Source organism: Mastigoproctus giganteus, chromosome 14, assembly GCF_048544385.1.
Source record: "Mastigoproctus giganteus isolate SK-2022 chromosome 14, ASM4854438v1, whole genome shotgun sequence".
NCBI classification, from domain to species: domain Eukaryota; kingdom Metazoa; phylum Arthropoda; class Arachnida; order Uropygi; family Thelyphonidae; genus Mastigoproctus; species Mastigoproctus giganteus.
The window spans coordinates 89087719-89113472 of record NC_143588.1 but is presented as its reverse complement, the minus strand read 5'-3'; the positions used below and the strand labels follow the sequence as shown (position 1 = coordinate 89113472).

The 25754-nt window shown below is 36.7% G+C and overlaps 1 protein-coding gene across 1 annotated transcript in view; it reads right to left on the bottom strand.

The window, feature by feature from the left end:
• LOC150075330 (transcription termination factor, mitochondrial-like) overlaps positions 1–22954 on the bottom strand; it is a 29324-nt gene extending 6370 nt beyond the window's left edge. Inside the window, exons 1-2 of the mRNA XM_090388449.1 lie at positions 22056–22954; positions 8603–8835 (exon numbers count right to left, since the gene is read on the bottom strand). Coding sequence (XP_090244575.1) covers positions 8623–8835; positions 22056–22760 — 918 coding nt within the window. The 5' untranslated portion in view covers positions 22761–22954 and the 3' untranslated portion in view covers positions 8603–8622. The remainder of the gene's footprint in view (positions 1–8602; positions 8836–22055) is intronic.
• Between the last annotated feature and the right edge of the window lie 2800 nt (positions 22955–25754).

Here is a 25754-nt window from a genome sequence, read left to right as displayed (position 1 = left end):
ATTGTGGCAGCATGTCAGGGAAGGTCCAAAACTATATCAGCAGGACAACCCTCCATGTCATACTGCTTGCATTGTGATGGACTGGTCAGTCAGCCTTGATCCAATCCTATAGAGAACATCTGGGATGGACTGGATCATCAGGTGTGTGAGGAGAGACTGCCCAAAAAACAAAGCTAAAGCAGTCACTATTTTGCAGGCCGAATAGTGGAAGATACTGGACATTTACAAAAAAAAAAACTGATGAAGTGTTCCATGAAGTTTAAGGCTACTGTTTCCTGTAAATAAAGGTTATTTGTAGATATGCAGGTGTCTAAATAATAATGGCGTTGCAGTGCAGGTGTTTTTGAAAGATATCAAATTTGGGGAGCATATTCTATTGAGCATAGAGATAAAAAAAAGTTCACATGGACAGAGGTCCAGGAATGCTTCTCTTCAGAATATATAATCCATTTTCTGGTTTTCACAGTGGACACTTGTCAATAAAGCGATAGGTAAATTTGATCACCTGCATATTATTTGATAGTCTCTGTACATGCATGCAAATTTTGGAATGAATCCATCTACTCCTGCTGAGACGATTGTTCTTAAAATAAGTCATCAGTTATTCTTTTTATCAGTTGTCCTGAAGTTACTTGCAAGCGAATCAGTATTCCTGTTGTTATTTTCGGTTCACATGTTGTTTTTGTTATTTGACTCTAATGTTGAAATGGCATTCATTTTATTTATGGATGAGCAAAAGGGAACAGCAGTGAAAATCCGTGTTGCTACATAGAAACTTTTCCCCAACAATGATGTCCAGTTAAGAATACTGCAAATATTGCAGTAGAATATTGCAAAAAATGGCAGCTATGCTTTAATCCAACAAAGTGTAAGGTATTACACCTGGGAAACAGATCCCAAAATAACTTATTCACTTGGCGGAGTTCAACTAAACCCAGTACTGGAGGAAAGGGACTTGGGTGTTACGATACAATCAGACATGAAATTCTCTGAGCATTGTAAACAGGTTGCAAGGAAGGCCCATGGTGTCCTATCAATGATCTATCCAACTTTTGCAAGTAGAGATAGGGTGGTGATAATCCCATTATATAAGGCTTCTGTTAGACCACACTTGGAATACTGTGTTCAAGTATGGAGACTGCACCTAAAGAAAGACATCGAGCTTCTTGAACGGGTGCAAAGACAGGTAACTTGCCTGGTGAGATCAGCAAAAGGGCATCCTTATGAAGAAAGACTTTGAATATGTGGGTTGCAGAGTTTGGAAACTAGACACCTTAGAGGAGATTTGATTGAGGTGTTTAAGGCTCTGAGAGGCATCAGTAAAATGAATGAGGATGAAATTTTCAAGATTATAAATGATGCTAGAACTAGGAGACATAAATTCAAGTTACGGGGGGAGGTGTTTAGATTGGACTGCAGGAAGTTTTATTTTAGCCAGGAAGTTAAAATTACTGGAATAAGTTGCCTACATGGGTGGTAGAAGCTAACAGTTTGGGGAAATTCAAAGGTCATCTGAACAGTACCTTCAGGTGAGGGAAATGCATAGGATAATAGGTTTAATTCCCTTTTCTTTTATTAATTATTAGGTTTTTTTTTTTTTTTTTTTTTTGCTGGTGCAGCATACGCCATAGGCTTTGTTGCACCATGTGGCCATTACTAATACTAATCAGTGTTTTCAAGAGGCAGGACCTTTTTTTTTTTTTTTTTTTTTGATTGTTTCTATTGAATTTCAGGAAAAAACCAAACTGTCCAAACACCTTTAGAGGAACAGCTGGAATACAGGCCCTCTCACAAGATGATTTTCATCCATGAGGCTTCTGCAGCAGTATATCGAACCTACTTTCCTCCAATGTTTGCTTTTCATGGATGAAATCACAGTTCACAAAAGATGCCACTATGAATTTTCACAACAGTCGCCAATGGGCTTGATAAAACCATGTTATCAACCAGTCTCAGCATCAGAAGTAGTTTCCCTGAAACACTTGGGAGTATCACTGGTGGCTACCTGTCCTTTTTCCTGCCACCTATGTTCAATGGAGAAAATTACAAACATTTCTTAGAGGTATTCTCTGCATTACCGGAAAAAATTCTACTGGAAACACAACATCAGATGTAATTCATGCATGAAGGGACTCCAGCACAATTTGGTCTCGCTGCTCGAGAATTTCTCACTAATACGTATCCTGGTCATGGGATTAGTACCAGTGGACCAACTACACGGCACACTCTTCCAATTTAAATTCCCTGGGTTTGTTCTTATGGAAACCTCTTGAGGCTACTGTTTACACTGGTGATCTTGTACATAGTAATGTAAAAGATCACCAAGAATGTATCATGGATAATTATCAAACAATTTACAACACTGGGGATTTTAAAACGAGTTTGACAAGATATGAGAAGATGCACTGAGGCATGTACTGCTGTTCAAGGAAGTTACTTCAAATGCTTGCTCTGATGTAGACATAAGTAATATTTATTTTTATGATCCTTCTTCAACATTGATGGACATATCTGGAAACTGTCTTGTACCCATAGTAAAGCTGTAGTGGCATCACTCATGGTGTCTTCCAATTTATTTTCTATATTCTTGCATTTCATAAAACTTCCTAATATCAGCTTCTGACATGTAAGAACTTGCTAAAGTGATTGGCTCACTACTCCTTTCTACTGTTTTTGGTTGCTACATTAAGAAAATCTGTAAAACATAAGCCTATATCAAATTAAATGAAAACATTTTACACTTTCTCTCACCAACAGACATGAATAATAGCACTATTGTAAATAAAAAGAAAGTTTTCACACATTACCTTTAACCTGACCCACTGAAAGACCAGAGGTCTTTCAATGGGTCGAGGTTTTTCAATGGGTCAACAACCTGACTCATTGAAAGACAAAGTCTTTCAATGAGTCAAGTTGTTGATTTTTTTTTATCAGAAATTTGATATACCCTAGAAATGATATTCTCATTTTTTCTTGGGAAACCTTTCTTTGACAACTTTTATCCATCTTAAAAAAAGCAAGTGATTTTTACCAATTTCATGCATGCAATATAAAACTGAATAAGATAGCTATTACATAGGCATATATCTCTATTTGAAGCATATATCTGTGCTTTTCTTCAGCATATATCTATTTAAACCATATATCTCTATGCATTTCTTCAGCATATATCTTTATGCTGAAGAAATTCTGCAAGTTAGGTCAGAATGTCTGTGTCTGCAATTCTGTCCAGGCATGACAGGAGGGATTATATGCTGAAAGCCTTGTGAATTAACTCAAGACTTGAAGGACTCTGCAAGGTTTTGGGGGGGAAATTTCTATCAACTTGGCAGGCACTTGTAGGTAGAAGGAATCTGTTTTGTAGAGACGGGATACATTTAAACAAAGGTAGTGCAAGAGTTTTTGCCAATACAGAAATTATTGAGTATCCTCAATAATACTGGCAAAATACTTTAATCCTCAATATTATTGAGGATTAAAGGTTCAGGGAAACTGCTAGTTTGAGGGGACAAGGGTAATATAGATATGCATTTAGCTGATAATACTGATCAAAGTAATGCTTGCACATACCTCAAGAGTTCTTGTTTGTTACTGCAACAGAACACATTAGCAAGATGTTCTGAGGGCAGAAATGTTTCAAATGAGTTAGCGAGTCAATTATAAATCTGCAGCTGCTGTAAGCCATTTGTTGTTCTTCATTCTTTCCAAATGAGGACCTCAAATAGCCAAAAACTACTTTGGGCGCTAAAACTATTACCCTAAAATCTGCCTCAATCTCTAGTTGGTGTAAAGCATGGTATAATTAACAGCTCAGCCTGGAACTTTAGAATAGGCAACATCAACAAACACAGTGGAAAGCAACTTGAGACTAGAAGACAGAATCACAGAACTCGTGATGATGGAATGGTGGGACAGTACAAAACAGCTCAAATCAAAAAAGATACTTTTTTGATTTGAATTTCAGTAGAGTATAATTTTCAAGAAATACATGTGAAGGAAGGTTGTTACAGAAAGCTGTAGTTGAAGGAATAAATGAGTAAGAAGAGAAGTTGGTTCTGTGAGTTCGAAGTTGGAAGCAAATTAATGCTGACCGGTTGTGGCACATGTTTGAATTGGTATGGAATAAAGAGGGAGAATTATAGATTCCAACTCATGGAAGTATCTATAGAAAAGGCATGCAGCAGAAAGAGAACTTCTATGAGCCAGAGTGGAGAGAATTTGTTAGAGATGGGTCATTAATTAAACTAACTGCCCTCTTTTTAATTGAGTCTAGAACTCTTGAGAGAGGTTTTGGCTGTACTGGGAACAATATTCAATTGTAGGGCGGATTTGAGATTTGTATAGAATGAGCAGCTGTTTAGAAGAAAAGTAACGTCAAGAGTGAAAGAGAAAACCCAGTTTTTTAGAAGCAGAGTAAGCAATATTTGTGATGAGCTTATGCTAAGAGTGGCGATCATTGATCAGATGGAAAGCTTCTAGATATATTAGGAGTTGGCAGTTAACAGATTTCTACATTACTTTAGAAAGAGTATAAGTGAGTACAATGGGACAATAATTGGATTGGAGGGATTTGTAACCCTTTTTAGGAACTGGCTGTATATGAGCAAATTTCCAAGCAGAAGGGAAAACACCAGTAGAATAAGAAAGTAAAAATGTGACACAGAACAAGAGCAAGCTCAGAAGCACAGGTTTTAAGAACAAATGGAGAAATGCCATCAGGACCTGGAGTTTTCTTTTCATAGTGTTCAAAATTCTTCTGACATCACTTTTACAAATGATCACGGGAGGCATTAAGTTGAGTTTAACAACACATAGGCTGCTAGGGTCATATTGTGTCTTTCTTATGGTGGCATTAAGTGGAGGTACTAGGAATGATAGGAGATGGCTTACCAAAATCAATACAAAAGTTTCTGGTAAGTTGGTATTATCTATAGATGAGAAGGCAACAGGACCATCGGGTTTCAAAAGTCGTAGAATAATGGGCAAAAGTTTTGGCCAATAGTTTTGGTAAGAGATGAGAATGTTTGACAACCATTTGGACAAGAAGCAAGTTTTCTACTCTTAGTCTGTTCAAAGTGTAGTGTGGATTTCTACCAAGTGTTTTCTACTCGTAGCCTGTTCAAAGTGTAGTGATTAATAACTGCTTTACAGTTGTTGTAAGGAGAAAATTAATGTTGAGATTTGGATGCAAGCGAACTGCAATATGTGACATTCTTATCTTGAACAGCCTAATCACATTTATTGGGAAACCAAGGTTCACATAAAGGTAGAGATTTTAAGGTGGAGTGTGGAATAGAAGGTGCAATTCCTAAAAGAATAATTTCACTGACACAATCTGAGTAAATATTACCAACAGAAGATTTAAAACAGTACTCCAACCATGAAAAAGAACAGAAATCTTGCAGATCATTTCATTTCAGATTCTTTGAACCCAAGACAATATGAGGCTGGAAATAGCCAAGAGCATAAGGCACCATTGGAGAATTGACCTTCACCAAGTTGTGAGCTGAGGTACTTAGAGGACCATTCACTTCAACCATGACTTTGAAGGTCGTTCGTGAGAAAAAGGTCGAAAGTGTTGGGTGTGTAGTATTATGGTAGATAAATGAATAATCTGTGTAATGTCATTAGTAATTGCATAAGCCTCAGAATCCCACCACTTGTTCCAAGTGACTAGAATATCAAAGCCAAATGGAGTAGTGAATGTTAAAATCACCAAGGAAACCTAACTGTTAGGAAAAGTGAACTGCAGAAAACAGTTTCAGAGAAAGAAAGTCAGAGGTCCAAGTGACTGGAGGTGTTAGGAGAATGATAGAAGCAGCAACTGAATTTTACAGAATGGAGCAGAGAGATTTTAAGCTGAAAAAGATTGAAGATGAGATTTCAAATTACTAAGTCTTTGACAGGAAAAATCAGAGCAGACATATGCACAACTACAACCTTTGAAGCAAAAGGAATCATATAGTGAATAATTAGAACAACTGAAATGAGCAGTGGTTGAGGCAACTGATAGTTGGGATTCTATTAGAAAACGAAAGTGGGGCTTGGTAGACTGTACGTCTAAATGGACATCACTGATACTGGATGGAACTGACACCAAGTATATTTGTGAAATGAATGAAGTGTTTGGGAGGTTTGCAGCTTTTCCCAGATAAGTTTGTTCTATTAATTTGACTATTTGTGATGCATTCAGTATATAAAGTAAATGTGTGTTGGGGGGAGGCATGTATGAAGTAATGAAATTCGTGGATATGGAGTACACACACGGCAAGAATATACCCAACTCCCTGACAACGTGCCTCAATTCTCCCCCAGCATACACACTACTCGGACTCCCTCCACTCTCTATCTGGCAAAGCAGAAGTAGCGAGAATATACTAGCTGATCCAGATGCATCCTAGAGAATTACCAATAGGTTCAGTCTGGTAGACTATTTTGCAGTCAGCCTGCGAACACCATTTTAAAGTTATAACGTCTAAATGTAAGGAAGATTGGATCTCACCACAATGCCCATAATAACTTCAAAAGACATCAATCATACTGCACAATGGAAGAAATGAAGGTTGCTGGAACTTTTCTCTGGAGACTAAACATGAGTTTCACCATTTTGAGCTTCCACTAAATAAAATGATGGTATTAGTCTAGCCAATGTGCATCATCTACTACTCAGTATTGCCTGGTGATACAGAAGGTTGGCATTCCTCTGAGTGATGTGAACACCACACCTTGACCCCTGCTTATGTTGGTTCACACCCAGGCAGTCCCCTCCAGTATACTAGGTGCAGTGTTTCAGAACTTGCACATGGGAGGGTATACCCAGAATTACTAACAGTTCCACTATCTGAAGGTGCAAGCAGAGGATTTGTTTGTTGCAGAATGACCTGACTTCATCAAAATTTGGTCCACTTGACTCATAATATTCTCCTGAATATTGGTTCCATCAGCATTTTAGACTATCCAGATGCAAGTCCTAGCTAGTCATACCTGATAGAATGTCTCTGACAAGCCTCAAGTAGCACTGGGCTATAACTAATTACAGTAAACCCCCGCTATTCGCGGGGGTTACGTTCCTGAGAAATGCCGCGACTACCGAAAACATGAATACTGAGTTATGGCTCCCATAGTAATAAAGGGGTTCTGTTCCAAAGTATTAAATATATAAGAAAAACTAGTCTAAAATTTTGTCTATGTATGTATTATATGTACCTTCATAATATGACTATGTACATAGACAGTACATAGTGAAATGCAAGCATATGGCATCGAAATGAAAATAAGAAACAATTTAATATTAAATGTAATATTTATTAGAAATTTCAAACAAATCTTTCAAACCAGCGTCTTTGCTAGCTAAAAAACTTATCCTGCCAGTACTATCACCAGTTTTGCTAAAGTGTTGATAAAGGTGTTTTGCCTTTTCACGAATGATGAGTGAATTTAATGGAATTTTATTTTGAGTTCAGTCTTCTATCCACAGATTTAAAGCTTTTTCTATTTTTTCTAATTTAACATCACGAGTTACAGAGCAAATTTTTGAAGCAATTAGCGTGTTTTCACGGACACTACGGCGGATTTTTTCTTCTGATTTCTTGATTGATCGTACCGTTGACTCATTGATTTTATAATGTTTTGCCACTGAGAACCATTAGAAATTTTGTCTAATAACTCAATTTTATTCACTAATGTCATCACCTTTGATCTTTTCACATTTCCCTTGTTATTCGTAGCCATATTTTTGTACGGGTTAGAAATAACTTGTCCACAATAAAGGCACTTTCTTCCGTTAACACAAAGCTGTTTTACACTGCAAAACGGTATATTTATCACTTTTCTCAGCATATCAATTTATAAGCATATAAATTAAAAGCAAACGACGAAACCTTCCATGACAAGCGCATAACACATACTGAACAAGGATTAGCAAGAAACATCCACGCTCGCGATCTTGTCACCCCTCTTCCCCCACCCGCTGAGCGCTGTTTTGACTGGGAAAGAATTTTAGACATGCCCATTTTTTTTTTATGGCGGAAAATGTTCATGGCACTTTAAAATTCACATTTTTTCAGGTTTCATTTTATATTAAATCAGCGACCGTGGATATGCGAAACCGCGAATACAGATACAGCGAATAGCGGGGGTTTACTGTATATATTTTTACTTTGTGATTGTCACATGAAGTCAGTATACATAAACTTTTATTATTTAAACTAATCTCTGTAACAAAAATCCACTGCACAAAACCAAAACAGAGTGTGAAAAATTTGGTAACTCCATTAAAATTAATGTTAATTTATGTTCAGTAAAAAACTCATTCTGACTAACACAACTGATTTGTTACTGTACAGACTAATAATAAGCTATGTTTAAAAGCATGCTTTACTTTGAGCACACAGTTAACGGTATCTGATTTTTTTTTGTAAACAAAAATAGCTAAACACAATACATTTAACAATTATTTAGAAATCGCTGAACCCTAAATGATTGATATAAAAATAAAATTTATATTGCATAATGTTCCTCAACATAACATATTCAGAAACATCAAATTCATATTTATAAAAGTTTAATAAAATCAAGGTCTACTATGGAAAGTATACATAACTATTTCTCTGTGATGTTCACTCACTCTTTCTCTCTCTTTTTTTCATTTAGACTTTTTATTACCCTTTTGATTCTCTCTTCACTGCAATGGAGTTTAGAAATACGTGGAGTATATCCAAATGGTGTAAAGTCTTTAAGACGCTGTTGTATGGTTTCTGGTCTATAACTCAAGATCCGAGGACATTTACTGATATCTGTTGCTGTGTATCCATGTTTAAATAACAAATCAAGCATCTGTTAAAAGAAAACAAGGGTTAAACAGGTGAGAAGATCAACAGAATAAATGGGGGGGGGGGGAATAATAAGAATAGAGTATAATATACTGTATATATATATATATATATATACACAGGGTGTCTCAAAAATACATGGCATAACTTCAGGAATGAGTTCCTCATATATAGACAATAAAAATATTTTATATCAACATAGTTCCAGAAATGCTTGGTTCCCGAGTTATTAACTGGAATGTCTTATCTCCCGCAGGTGATTTCCTTCATCACAAGGTACGGACAGAATCTGGTGGTTTTCCATTCCGACCATGTACTCAAATCAGGAGCAAGCGGATATGCACTTTATGTACGGTTTGGCAGACAGCAATGCTCTGGAGGCTCGTCTTTTGTACCACGAAAGGTTCCCAGAACAAAGATGTCTACACAGGAAAACGTTTGAAGGTATCCATCGCCACCTTTATGAACATGGGACTTTTACACCTCATGCTGCCAACAGAGGATGACCAAGATCTACGACTCCTGAAGCAGGGGAGGAGATTTTGGATGTTGTGCATGCCACTCCTGGAATCAGCACATGCAGAATAGCAATGCAACTGGCTGTTCATTTGGAGAGTGTTGCGAGAACACCAACTGTATCCTTATAATCTGCAATGGGTACAGGCCTTGTCACCAGCAGATTACCCTGCACGAGTAATGTTCTTGCAGCAGTGTGGTACAACTCCTCACTTTCCTGCCTTAGTGATATTCACAGATGAAGCACAGTTCACACGAGACGAAATCTAAAACTTTCACAATCAGCATGTATGGGCTGAGGAAAACCCACATGCAATTCTTCCATCACATCACCAACAGCAGTTCAGCCTCAACATCTGGGCAGGTGTTTTTAGTGATAAGTTATTTGGGCTCCATGTACTTCCAAACAAACTCACAGGGCAGGCATACAGAAACTTTCTAGAAAACAACATGCCTTATTTCTTGGACAACATGCCACTGATCATTCGTCAACAAGCACACTTCATGCACGATGGCGCTCCCGCACATTTCAGCCACCTAGCCCACAATTACCTGAATAAAAGGTTTCCTGGTAAGTGGATAGGTAGAGGTGGACCAACTGCCTGGCTTCCACACTCACCTGATTTAAACCCACTAGATTTCTTCTTGTGGGGCCATTTAAAGTCATTGGTGTATCTGACTCCGGTAGCTGATGTGGAGACTCTCCGCAATCGAATTGCGGCAGGGTGTGAGACAATACAAAACATGCCAGGAATTTGGCATTGTCTTCACGAGTCCATGAGATGTCGATGTGAGTCGAAATGTCCACCTTCTGCCTGAATACAGGCAGAAGGTGGACATTTTGAACAATTACTATAAGGTAATGTGAACAGTTAAGTGTCATAGACAGACCTTCAAAACTCGGGAACCAAGCATTTCCGGAACTATACTCCACACAGTTTTCTGTGAAATCCCTGTATGTAAAAATTATGTTAACACTTTATGGAAAAAGCATTTATTGTAATCAACATTTATTGTATTATATATGTGGAATATTATGTATGTAAGGTCTCAAACCTGTTGGTCCATTGTTATCAACACACAATAGGAAACGACTGAACGTAACATTTAATGCCCTGATGCTAATTCTCTGGAAATAGATGTTACCACATTCATAATTCTTTCCTTGAATTTATTGATATTCCAAACTTTTGTGCTGTACACTCTCTCTTTCACCATACCCCCACAACCAGAAGTTGCAGGGCGTCAGATCAGAGGAGTGAGGAGAACATTGCAAAGGCCCACATCTTCCTATCCATCATCATGGAAATGTGTTATCACGAAATGTGTTATCTAGGAAATCACGAACAATATGACCAAAATGCACAGGTGCACCGTCCTGTTGAAAATACCTCGCTGAGCGTATTATCAGTGGAAGTTCATTGATGGCATAGGACTGCAACATATGTAAGTAGGATTCGGAATTCACTGTTGGGGGCGTCAAAAAAGTAAGGTCCAATTACACTAGCAGTGGTAACAGCACACCAGACATTCACCTTTGAGGAGGCACGTTTGTGCTCGAGAAGTACTCATGGATTTTTGGTACCCCAAAAGATTGTGTTGTGTCGGTTCACATGACTGCTAATGTGAAAAATAGCTTCATCACTGAACAGCATCTGATACACAATGTCCAGTTAGATATTTGACATTTCTGCTAAAATCTGGCAGCATTCCACACGAACACGTTTTTGACCTTCTGTCAATGCTTGGACGAGTTGGATATGCCAATGGTGCATTCCGAGGTCCTGCATTAAAATTCTCCACACAGTTTTTCTGTGAAATCCCTGTTTCCAAACTGCATTGTTTGGTTGACTTTCCTGGATTATTCAGAATTGATAACTGAACAACAGCAATGTTCATTTCACTTCTACCTGTTCTGGGATGTCCGGCATTACCTTTGTAGTTGTCCGCAACCAAGTCAGTTCAAACAAAGTTTTCATATATACGATAAATCGTTAAATGGCTTTAAATTGTTCTTGGAACTTGTTGCGGACTATGGTTGGAGAATGAAACACTTCCATCAAGCTTGCCACCACTCTTCTTTCTTCTAGCGTTAACCTATCTGCCATTATATATGAAAAAAAATAAAATAATAAAATAAAATTCAAAATGTTCATTCCACATAATACATAATTAACATAATTTTGACAATGTTTTTTCCATATAAGTGTTAACATAATTAAACATACATAAAAATGTGGAATGCAATGTTATATTTAACTTAACACGTGTTCAATAGCACACAGAACATGTCAGAAACAGAAGCAAGAGCACTGCCATCTTTCTCATAATTTCGGTGGATGACCTCTAAGGAAGACATTGAAATTGTGAGTAACACCACAATGTGATCTTATTTTATCTCCATATTATTTTATTCACCTATCTATATTATTTTAGTCATCCTATCTTATTTTGTCACTTTATGCTATCATATATCACTACATTTATTTCTTCTAGTTCGCTTCTCGTGTATACCATAGATTCAATAGCAATGAACTTCTACTTCACACTTTATATTTGTTATAACAAGGTTTATATTTTGAAAAATTAAAATGCAACACTTTTTAATAAAAAATATCTGGTGAGAAACTGTAGATGGATAGTACTGAGTGGGTGGTATCCCACGTGTTATGCACAGATTCACCATTACAGCCCTTGAAATTACTGTCCATACATACATAAAAGGCTCGATTTCCAAGGTGGAGTGGTGTCACAAGATTGCAGTAACACGAATGCTGTTAATCTGTGGCACCCATGGCCTAATTTTATAATCTCAAAAATATGTACACTAGGCCATCAAAACTACTTAAATACAGAACTGTATATATAATTTAATTGTTAAAGCATTACCAATGGTCACAATAGACAAAACATGCGGGACTGGTAGAAAAATTTCTAAATAATGAAGTCACCTGATCTTCTATGAAGGGCTTCTAGCAGTGGCCGTACCCAATATACATGATTTCCCTCGTTTTGAAGATGAGCTATCTGATGCAAAATGAAGACAGCCACATGGCAACTGTAACAAGGATCCAGTGACGCAGTGTGTTGTTATTTGGTTTTTAGGAGCATTAGCAACTAAGACCATATTGCTCCGGGAATATGCAGTGGACATTCCCTGACCTTTCTGCATACTCCGTATTTGGTGGTGACAGGCTCAAACCCTGGTCTAATCAAGAAGCGTGTGCTACGCACTGCTGCTCCTTCCCACCTGGTTACGGAGGCACCGACGCACTGTGGATGATATAGAGGAGTTGTTAACCCTTTCCCCCAAGGTGAGCCCTAACCAATGATGAACTGCAGTAGTTAAATATCCATACTGCTTTTAAAAAAACACAAACCCTGCTCCTCTGAGGGTATGCCTATCTAAGGCATTAAAGAGCAGAGACGGCAGAACATAGTAAGCCTGGTAAGCAGGGCATAGGGGCGCCAACATCTGGGGGTGCCGAAATTCAAAATTTTTATTATATTTAATAAAAGTATCTCAAAGGATGCCAAATACATTTCTGCCTAAGGGTGCCAAAACCCTAGCGGCACACCTGCTAAAGAGGCACTTTCAAAACAAAATCCATATAATGAAATCTACTGGAAGAGCATGGCAATGACTTTACAGAAGTGAGTTCTGCAAAGCAAGGATGTCACTTTTTTGAGTGCTACAGACAAATTTTGCATAATAAGCAAAAATACATCCCTGACAAATATGGATTTTCACTTACCACATCCCACAATTGGTGGAAATTGCATGAAAAGTTAGTTTATACTCTAGGATGGCAATAACAAAGCAATGACTTGTGTGCCACACACAACAATATACTGGCACATGACCACTCATTTTATACTATTAAAAAAAGTGTTTACTCAAACAAATTTGTTTCATGAACTGTCAACCATATCTAGCAGTGAAAACCAGTGTAACTGTTTGCAAAATTATGTACACAAGTTCTCATTACAAACCATTCAAGTATTATTATCATCTTCTTAATACAGGAAAGGCCATTTATTAATTTTAGTCTGTTTTATTTTATAATTTTTTTTCTATGGCACATTAAAATTGTTATATTTTTGGCACACAGGACAAAAAAGGTTCACCATAACAGTTCCAGGACACACATACAGTAAGAGGAATGTTAGAATTTCATTATTATGGCAGTCATATCAAGCGCTCAGTTAACAATGGGCTGCATATTTCTTTTTGTTATCAACTTCCATTTTTGTCTAAACTTTGAACAATATCTTAGTTTGTATAAAAAGCTTAACAGTTTGTATGATTACTTGCATTTGATATTTGTATTTTTAACAGGAGTTGTTTTTCCCACTGAAAAGAATATTAAAATTTTCTAATATTGTAATCACCTTTGCAAAAACAAAATCCTTTCCCTTTACCCTTGAAAATAGTTATTCCTTTAAATAAATCTGACATCAATACACAAACTCAGGGTCCTGAGCTGGATATCATCATTCTTCTCTTTCTTGGTGATTCCTTTCTACTCTCTCTCTCTCTCTCTCTCTCTCTCTCTCTCTCTCTCAGGGTAACTCGGGAATTTTTTTTTTTGGCTGGTGCAGCATAAGCCTCAGGCTTCCTTGTACCATATGGCTGATAATAATAATACTGCCTAGTAGGTAATTTACTAATGAATGGTTTGAGCAGGCTCAATGCTGATGGGATTCTTCCGCTTGCTCAGATTAAGAACTCAAGGGGGCATAGATTCAAATTGAGGAAAGACGGTTGTAGAATAAATGTGCAGAAGTTTGCCTTTAGCCAGTATATAGTTGATTGCTGGAACAGACTTCCATCTGTTGCTGTGGAAGTTGATAGCTCAAATAAATTTAAGGCTGAACTAGACAAATATTTGGAGTGACCAGATGGGTGAAATGGGAAGGTTTTTTTTATTTTTGATTGATGCTCTATAAGCTTGCTTTCTTGCATCATGCTAATGCTAAAACTTGAAGATACATGATTCATGAAAAATTCCTGTTGATAATTAATATCAAGACTACTGCTCTCTTGTTGCCCCTTCATATTGTTGGTGTAAAACACAGTCACTGGGAAAATCCAGAAATATTCTACTACTAACCCATGGGTACCAATCGATAATGGGTAAGTAAAATTCCCCATGATAAGACATTCTGATTTGACAGTCCTACACTCATTTGATTTCATTAGTAGTGGCAAATAATGTAAGAAAGCAAGCTTACAGAGCATCAAAAATGAAAAAAAAAAGAAAAAAATAAACTATCCACCTCATCCATCAATTGCCTCTAAGAATTTGACTAATTCTTTTTGAATCTATTCAAACTACCCACTTCCACAGCAGGTGAAAGTTTGTTCTAACAATCAACCACCTGCTGACTGAAAACAAACGTCCACACATCTATCCTCCTGCAACAATCCATTCTCAATTTGAATTTATGCCCCCATGTGTTTTGTCTCAGCAAGAGGAAGAATACCATCAATATTGACTCACTCAATCCATTCAAGGCCTTAAACACCTCAACTAGATCTGCTCATAGGTGCCTAGTCTCCAGATGCTGCAATTTGCAGAACTGAAGCATTTCTTAGTGACTGCACTTTTTCCTTTTTTTCCTAAAATAATCTTGTTCCCCTTCTCTAGCAGATCTATATCCTTCCTAAAATGATGGCAGCAGAGCTGTAAACAGTACTCAAGATGCGGCCTAACCATGGAATTGTACAAAAGGATAATCACTTCCTTATCCCTACTAGCAAAGTTCCTGTATATCATTGACAAAACCCCATGAGCTGTCCTGGCAACCTATCTGCACTGCTCAGAGAACTGATATCTGACTGCACAATTACCTCCATATCTTTTTCATTTTCTGCTACTTGAGTGTAATACCACAAAGTTGGTATGTTAAAAGGTAATTACTGATACCCATATGCAATACTTTGCATTTGTCAATGTTAACTTCAACTGCCATTTCTCAGAGCATCAGCCTAATTTTTTTAGATCTTGTTGCGGTAACTTACCTTGATTACTTCACTAAAATATTGACTTACATATATGGGCTGTTAGAGAATTAGACGAAACATTAGATGGAAACATTGTACTACAAAAAAGAGGGGGGGAGGAATTTATATACAGTTGCGGTATGACCTATGAAATTGTCAAATGTGTATATAGATATGTATCTACATTGCAATTATTCATTAGTGTGTATTAAAATTGTTTTTTACCAAATTTATTGCTATAGTTATTCATAGATACTGACACTTGCTTGCTGCAGATTGTATTAAATCTGAGGGGGGGGAATCCTCCTTGAGCCAGGAATCTCTGAACTATCTCAGAATCCTGCAGTCAGATAGTGCAGTGGGGGATAGGAGAAAGGAGGGGAATTTTTATAGCTTAAGTCAGTAGAGCTCCAATTAACGCCTCTATAATATTGATAAGAGAAAAAATAATAAACCCTCCCCCACAATTGCCAATAGCCAACCAGGACTTTTCCCCATAAATTATATACGGTAAGATAAATTATATAAAACCATGAGTTGCTGGACTTACAACTAGCTGGTGAGCCAGAACCCTAGTATAGTAAAATATTGCAAAACGAATGTCTATACAAGTGGAATTGGTGAATGAATTAATTAATATTGTATTATGAAAACAAAGTGATATAATAGAAGCGTAATCAATCTTCAATCGACTAATGTAAGTGTAAGTCAACGTAAATTATCTGGTATCTTGTTGATAATAGATTACTAATGATTAGGTAGTACACTAAGAGATCTAAGAATCTATAACAAAAAGGGATGTATAAAAAAAAAAAAAAATTCTTTTCGATTGAAATAACACAAAATAGGGGAGAGAAATCATGATGACACTCATATAACAAAGTGGTAGAGAGAATAGCAATGAAAGGGAGGGATCCTTAGAAACAAATTCCAGCGCTTTAATGAACCCCTGAAACTGAGTAAATTTCTGAAAGTTTTTAAAGGTGAGCCATCAGAAAGCATAGACTACTTTCTACGCAAACTAAAGATGATCAAGGAAAAAGAAGGGTTGTCGGACCTAGAAGTAGTCATAATGGCTGAATTTAAGCTCGAGGGCACAGCCCACCAAATGAAATTCCTGGAAGCCACTCAGTCACTAGAAGTGGAAACTCTAGAGCAATTCAGTAATGTAATGAGGAAATTGTTCTCGCCAAAAAATACCTTTCTTGAAGGAATCGATTTGCTAAGCAATTACGTACAAACAAACCGCGAAAGTATAGAAGACTACCATAAAAGATTCATCCAAGTTAAATTATCCACCAAGACATCTGAGGGAGAGAGAGAAGTATTTGGCAGAATGCTGATAGGGCAGTTCTTGGCAGGAATCAAGGACAAGTATCGAAAGGAAATATTGAGCAGGAATCCAAGAACACTTAATGAAGCCTTGGAATTGGCCAAGGAAGAAGAAAGGTTGGAGAACCATCACCGAGGAGGCATTAGGAGAGAAATAAACACAGTAACGACAGAAAAAAACTCAGAAGATAAAAGCAAGAGGAGATAAAAGGATAGAGAATTTGGAAAGGCAATTAATAAAGATTGAGAACAAACTTGAGAAAGTATTAGGGGAAATTAGGAGCAGGGAAGACATATTAAATGATAATGGAAGACAGAGTGATGATTCACAACAGCGAGAAGTCGTCAGAGGAGAATGGGGTAATACAAGGAAGGAAGGATGTAGATTTGCTTGAGTGTGTACAGAGAAGGGCAACAAGATTGGTGAGGGGAATGAAGGGATCCTCTTACCAAGAAAGGTTTAAGTTCTGCAAATTGCAGTGGCTGGAGACTAGGCACCTGCGTGGTGATCTGATTGAGGTGTATAAGGCCTTGAATGGATTGAGCACACTGAATTCTGATGGGATCCTTTCCACTTGTTCAGATTACGAACCTAAGGGAGCATAAATTCAAATTAAGAAAAGACAGATGTAGAATAGATGTGCGGAAATTTGCTTTTAGCCAGCGGGTGGTTAATTGCTGGAACAAACTTCCATCTGTCGTTGTGGAAGTTGATAGGTTAAATAAATTTAAGGAGGAACTGGACAGGCATTTGGAGGGAATGGTGTGATTTTTTTTTGGCTGATGCTGCAGAAGCTCATACACTTGCTTTCTTGCATCACATGCCACTACTACTACTACAAGAAGATGGAGAAATTATGTCGAAACTGATGTACCCGACTGGAAAGAAATAAAGTGCTATGCATGTGGATGAGGAGGACAAGTAGCCAGGGAAGGTAAATATCAGAACGTATGGACCAAGAGGGATAGCTATCTCACCCACAAAAAAGGGAGGATGCTATCTCACCCACAAAAAAGGGAGGATGCGAGGCAACAGGGAATATTACACCGGTGGTGGAAGCAGTAACAGAACTCTCCCTAAGAGAGTGGGTACCCGAAGGAGACCGAGGCGAAAATCAGTCAACACATAAGTGTTAACTCTATAGATTTTAGGCAGGTTAAGAATAAGCCATTTTATGTAGATAGAGATAGATCAGGCTGGAATTGGGGAAAACACAGCAATCAGGGAGGTACTGTTAAGGACAGTCAGCAAGCATTTCGGGTCACACGGAATAATAGCAGAAATTATCATTGTCAGGTAAGGTGCTACAGATGTTATAACTACGGGCATATAGCAAGATTTTGTCGTGCAGGCAGAGTAGAGCAGAAGCCCGAGTACGAGATTGGCAACCTAGTAAGCTATGGAAGCTGAAGAGAGGTCAGTTTTATCCATGCCGCTCGAAAAGAAGGAATTCCCGGTCAAGAGTAAGCAATAATAGTTCCAATAGGATCGAGGTTGGTTATCTGAGGGTTGTACAAGATGCCAAATATAAGAGATCAGATTCAGTAGTGGAAGAGCCCCAGAGCATAAAGAAAGACAAAGAGAAACCAAAGCAAAGAACAAGTCAACAGTTACTGCAAAAGAAAAAGATTGTTGATAAAGTTCTGATTGCGCAAGAGAAATTAAGGGACATGAAAAGAAGGAACAAAATTAAAGAGGACAATGAGAGAAGACGCCATGAAAACAGAAACATCCCGTACGTGGGAGTTTTAGAAATAAGAGAGAAAGTTAAGGTAAATAATTCTGGACAGAAAATGTCCCTAAGGAAAGAGAGACATGAAGACAGCAAACCTTTAAACGAAGTGGCAGAACAGTATAGCATCCAAGGATGGTGAAAAGGAAGAACTGTGGTTTCTGAAGGGGAAGCAGCCAATAAACTGAGGTCAGAAAACAGATGTACCTGGAGGAAGGCTTAATTGATCACACTGAAAGGGAATAAGTTTAGTGGGGCTTTAGGTATATAAAATGGGTATATGTATAAATAATGTTAAAAGAGGCAAAATAAAAGTATATACATAAGCATAGTGAATAGGGTTTATAAAGGTTAATAAAAATAATTGTGAATAAGATTGGTAGGTATCATGTGAAGAAAAAATTTTAATATATATATATATATATATTAAAATTTTTTTGGGGGAGTGGTGATGTATGTAAGATATTGACTTACATGTATGGGCTGTTAGAGAATTAGATAGAAACATTGGACTACGAAAAAGAGGGGAGGAGAAATTTATATACAGTTGCAGTACGACCTATGAAATTGTCAAATGTGTATATAGATATGTATCTACATTGTAATTATTCATTAGTGTGTATTAAAATTGTTTTTTACCAAATTTATTGCTATAGTTATTCATAGATACTGACACTTTCTTGCTGCTATAAACAAATTGCATTAAATCTGAGGGGGAATACTTAACCCTCCTCGAGCCTGCAATCTCTGAACTATCTCAGAATCCTGCAGTCAGATAGCGCAGTGAGGGATAGGAGAAAGGAGGGGAACCCCAGAGAAACGTACCAACTGTGTGGTACTACACTTAAGGTGGTAGAAAATGAAAGAGACCTGGGAGTAATTGTGCAATCAGATATGAAGTTTTCTGAGCAATGCAGACAGGCTGCCAGGGCAGGTCAATGATATATAGGAATTTTGCTAGCAGGGAAAAGGAGGTGATTATCCCTCTGTATAAGGCAATGGTCAGGCCATGCCTTGAGTACTGCATACAGGTCTGGAGGCCTCATTTTAGGAAGGATGTAGATTTGCTTGAGTGTGTACAGAGAAGGGCAACAAGATTGGTGAGGGGAATGAAGGGATCCTCTTACCAAGAGAGGCTTAAGTTCTGCAAATTGCAGTGGCTGGAGACTAGGCACCTGTGCGGTGATCTGATTGAGGTGTATAAGACCTTGAAAGGGTTGAGCACGCTGAATTCTGATGGGATCCTTCCACTTGTTTAGATTACAAACCACAGGGGGCATAAATTCAAATTAAGAAAAGACAGATGTAGAATAGATGTGCAGAAATTTGCCTTTAGCCAGTAGGTGGTTAATTGCTGGAACAAACTTCCATCTGTCATTGTGGAAGTTGATAGGTTGAATAAATTTAAGGAGGAACTGGACAGGCATTTGGAGGGAATGGTGTGATTTTTTTTTTTTTTTTTTTGGCTGATGCTGCATAAGCTCATATACATGCTTTCTTGCATCACATGCCACTACTACTACTACTTTTATAGCTTAAGTCAGCAGAGCTCCAATTAATGCCTCTATAATATTGATAAGAGAAAAAATAATAAACCCTCCCCCACAACTTCATTAACCATCCTGCCAACCTTTGTATCACTGCAACTTAGACATTAAGCCTGATATACCTTCATAAATATTTTTTTTATGAAAACCCCAAGCACGAGAGGAATTAGAACCTACAATACTTAGCATTGTGCATGGGTTGAAGGTCAAGAAGATGAATGAAGATAATAATAGAAAATAATATTATTAATAAATAATGAAAACAAAAATGGGTCCAGCAATGGACACTGGGGAACTCCATTAATAACATTTGTCCATTGATTTGACCTCTTTTATGTCAAAAGTACACAATATCAAAATTATTTTTCACATCCAGTTGCTTTGTTACTTCATGATAGTATCCAATCAGAGTGGTCAGACAAGACTGCCCCTTAACAAATCCATGCTCTGGCTCTCAATGCAGTATAAGGGTATTCCTGTCTAGATGGTCCTACATTACTTCTTTAATCAGTGATGCCATTATTTTCCCTGGAACATAAGTTACGCTAACAGGTCTGTAATTACTCATGTCACCTTCTGATCCCCCCTTTGTGAACTGGGGATACATTCCTACATCTCATCCATAGGAATCTTCCTTGAATCCAAGGATGCTCTCATAATTTAATTGGTTAGATCCCAGGCACCTTTCTTATGTTTAGCTTCAACAATTTCTCTTCCACATTCCTTTCACTTATCACAAAATCATTTAGCTCCCTGTTAAGAGTTTGATAAACTTCTGGCATCCCCTTCCCTGAAGAATTCTATTCCTAAACAACCTGAGCAGGGTCATCAACAGTTAAACCATTGACATCAAGTGACCCAATGTGATTCAACCCTTCCTTCTACTATTAATATAAGCATAGAAGTCTTTGCTGCTAGTATTCTATAAGGAGGAAAGATAGTTGTATAATAGATGTGCGGAAATTTGCCTTTAGCCAGCAGGTAGTTGATTGGTGGAACAGGCTTCCATCTTTTGTTGTGGAAGCTAATAGCCTAAATAAATTTAAGGCTAAGCTGAACAGGCATTTGGAATGAATGGAGGGGTGAAATGGGAGGGGGTTTTTTGGCTGATGCTGCATAAGCTTGCTTTCTTGCATCATATGCCTCTACTAATGCTCTCTCTCTCTCAGGGTAATGTGGAAATTTTTTTTTTTTTGCCGGTGCAGCATAAGCCTCAGGCTTCCTTGCACCAGATGGCTAATAATAATAAAAATTTACATTCTTTGCCAGAAAAATCTTGTAATCTGCCTTAGCTTGCCTAACCTCATTTTTAACTTGATTACAATCTAGTTTATATCTACCATAGGCTTCTGTATCACTTGGTAATTTATATGCATCCCATTCATTTTTTCTCTGCCGCAAGTCTCATCAGTTCTCCATATCATACCAATTCATTATGTCACACCACACTCATTATTGTACAGGCTGATGTTTATTGGTTGTACTGTTTTAGAATCTATGTACTTCTTAAATAAAAACATAACTCCCCTGCTGTCAATGAATAATGTGCGATATTCATCGATACTTTATTTAAAACTACTGAATTTCCATATCAGAGCAATATGCATATTCACGTGCTCATCTGCATCAGCTACTTGATCTACATGAAGAATATTTGCTCAATTTACGAACAGCAAGTGTGCAAACTCTACTATATCTTAATTATTGTCCATCAGTGTAGATATTAATGACTGAAGATACTAGTGAATATGTTTGAATTTGAATAAAAACTAACTGGATATAAATGTTTGCATAGTGGAAAATACTACCATTAATTGGTAGGATTTTCTCATATTGGCAGAATATTCTTCCGAATTGTCATCACAAAATTATATAATATAACTGAATTCTGCAATTTCAATTAAACTATTGCATTTTTCAGGGAGAATGGCTTTTATCAATGCCTTTATTCATTCTAATTATGGATATTATTATATACAAACTGTTTTTCATATTTTTATTAATCAGGAGATGATTATAAACAGTACTGCAATTTATAATCTTGTAGATATAATGAAAAGCAACTTCAACTCCAAGAAAGCTACTATACCTTTTTCAATTTTGGGGGCGAAATTGTAAATAGTCCTGGCCAGTTTTCGTTATGGCGAGAAATTTCCTCATTATTCCAATTAAGCCGTTCTGCTAAATATGCAGCAGTACTGAGGTGACCCTCTAATGCTTCTGAATATGCTTTCCACCTGCGAACAGTTACTGAAAATACTTCTTCTGGGCATCGAAGCATCCATGTTTTTAAAGGCATTTTAATCATTTTTGCCATGGAAATACGGCGAGCCATAACATTTTCATTACTTGTAACGCACTTTGGGTCATTTAATATTGATTCCGGTGTTACCCCTGCATTTTTAATTACTTCCATCCGCCTTTTTAGATTAGAAAAATTCATATTCTTCAAATGTTGACAACGAAGAAGCAACTGATACGATTCTTTAACGTTTATTTCCATGTGATCAGCCAAGTACAAAATACGTATTAAAAAATTACTTGGATCATTACAGTGGATATTCACAGTTTTCAAAATTTTCATTGAAAGTAGTAGTAACGGCAAATCAATTTTTGAAACGCCAAGTTTCTCAATTAAACTGAACTTATATTTCAGTGTGCTTGGTGAAAAGGTCAGAAGCCACGGGTGTTCCTTTATATCTTTTACGGCATAGCCACGAGTCAAAAGCAACTGTATTACTTCATCTGTTTTATAACGAGTCATTTTCAGTAATTTTGGGTTTTCATTTATCATTTCCTCTATTTCAGGGGGACTGCACTTAAACAAATTTAGTAAATAAGTAGGAAGCCAATCATTATTAGCAAAGGAAAACTGACAGCATTTTCGAGATGAAAGTCGTAAAGGCTGTATGTGCAAAACAAGTGATTTGAAATTCTCACCGACTGTAAACCTCCATGTACACTTTAATATCAACAGGAAATCGCACATAATTTACTAGTATTTTTACATGAAATAAACTACACACTTCAAAGCATCAGTACAAAAATGCACATAGTAAAATAGAGTTAAGCTACGTATGTTATCACACCAGAAACTCGGACTGTAACTGACTGTTACCGATTTGAAGTAACGGATACTTTTGGAAGAGTACAGTAGAGCAGGGATGGCCAACAAGTCGATCGCCGCTTTAATTTCGGTAGATCACGACGAATTTAAAATATGTATAAAAATAGATTAGTCAAAATCTAAATGTTATTATTATGGTAATCCTGCACTTTAGTATCGTGAGTCACGTCAACGCCAGCTTCGACCTAGCGTGAATCGTATTCTGACGGGCAGTTCCGACTTGACTGAGCATGCGCGACACTGACTATATACGTACAGTATACTGTACCGGCAATGTATACGTACGTGCAGTAATTTTTTTCCCCGTTTTCTGAAGAATAAAAAACAATTTCCTGATACATAAGAATTTGATTATAAAAATAAAAGTAGATAGTTATAAAAACGATAATGGAAACTGGTAATTATTATTAATTTTTAATTATTATTTTCAGATAATATATTTTTTGTATTGCCTGAAAAAAATAATGAGTATATTTTTTAATTTTAATTTTAGTATAATGAGTATATTTTGTGATTATTTGTATATATTTATGAATTATTACATTTGTGAGAAGGTTAAATAAAATACATATACTGTAGTACTTAATTAATTATATCCAGTGATTGTAACTTTCTATCTATATATATTTATATACACGTGTATCTTCGCCAATTGATTCAGGAGTATTGTGTTATCGAAACTTATCCAAATTTTTCTTACCCTGCCTGTAATTTGATTAAACTCAACTTGATTAAAAAACACCTTAGATAAACTTAATCTGGATAAGAACGACTAACCAATATATGATTTGAATCCATTGAAACTCACGTCGCGTCGGCAAAAGGGAGAAAAATTCAATTAAAATAATGCATCTTCATGGCACATGTTCAGTTTATTGTCACTTGAAATGGTTTTTAACAAATACCATACTTTTTGGAAAGTTTAATTTATATATACATGTGAATATATAGATAGAAATTTAAAATCATTGGATCTATAGCATAAGTACTACAGTATATGTATTTTTAATTTAATTCACCTTTTCACAAGTGTAATAATTCACAAATAATCACAAAATATACTGATATTATTATTTTCAGGCAAAAAAATATATTACCTGAAAATAATAATTAAAAATTAATAATACTGTAATTACCTATTTCCATTATTGTTTTTATAACTATCTATTTTTATTTTTATAAATTCTTATGTAGTCAGGAAATTGTTTTTTATTCTTTGTGAAAACGAAAAAAATATATAGGTTTGTCCATTATTGTTTTTTAACTATTTTTTTTTTTTATTATCAAATTCTTATGTAGTCAGGAAATTGTTTTTATTCTTTCTGAAAACGAAAAAAGACTGGCAGATAAAGTGAGTGTCGCGCATGCTCCGTGACAATTCCCAACACAGACCGGCAGATATAGTGAGTGTCGCGCATGCTCAGTCAAGTCGGAATTGTCCCGTCAGAATATGTAGACTGGTTGATACGCAGGGTGTCGCGCGTGCTCCGTGACAACCGGAAGATAGAGTGAGTGTCGCGCATGCTCAGCAAGTGGGAACTGCTCGTCAGAATAGCGGTGACTTGCGGGCTGACAGTGACTCACGACACTAAAGTGCAGGATTACCATTTAATACCCTTTGATTTAAAATGAATAAATACTACGAAAAAGAGTAAAACGTATCATTTTCAACAAGAGTGGGAACTAGAATACTTTTTTGTAATGAAAAAATAAAAATGTTTGATTTGCAATGCTTCCGTGACTAGACCCAAAAAAGGAAATTTAGAAAGGCACTTCAACGCACTCCATGGTAAATACCAATCGGATTTTCCGCCTAGTAGTGACCTTATAAAAAATAAATTAAAAGATTTTAAATCCAGATTATTCGCAGAACAAAATTTCTACGTGACACCTAACTTACAATCTAAATCAGAAACTGTAGCATCATTTAAAGTGAGTCATCATCTTCTTGCAAAAAAATGCAAACCATTTTCTGATGGTCAATTCATCAAAGACGCATTTTTACAAATAACAGATTCTCTTTTTGAAAATTTTAAGAACAAAAATGAAATTAAAAGTGCTCTTCAAGATCTGAAATTATCTCGAAATACTGTGATGCGACGCATCGAAAAAATGAGTAAAAATGTGAGCGAACAATTGCGTGCGCATATTGCTAATTGTGTGTCATTTTCTTTACAACTGAATGAATCTACAGACGACGTCAGTGATGCAGCTGAATTGCTCGTTTTTGTTCGTATGGTTTTCGATGATTCTGCCACTAGAGAAGAACTGCTGGTTTCGTTAAAAGAAGGAACTAGAGGTCTTGATATCTTTAACTCATTCAAACATTTTATTGAAAAAATTAAACTACCACTATTTAAGCTCGTATCAATAACAACAGATGGAGCTAAAGCAATGACGGGGCATCTTAACGGATTCATCGCATTGTGCAAAAAGGATGATGACTTCCCAGATTTTTTTGAGTTACCACTGTATCATCCACCAACAAGTGTTAGCCAGAAAAATGTTAAATACTAAAAGTGAAAATTCGGCAGTTACGTTGTGGAGGGCATGTGTATGCGTCGAATTCTCATTTAGCTTACTTAATATTAATAACTTAATTATGGACATAGCTTTCAAAATCGTGAATTCCATCAGAGGACAATCTCTTCAAAGGAGACT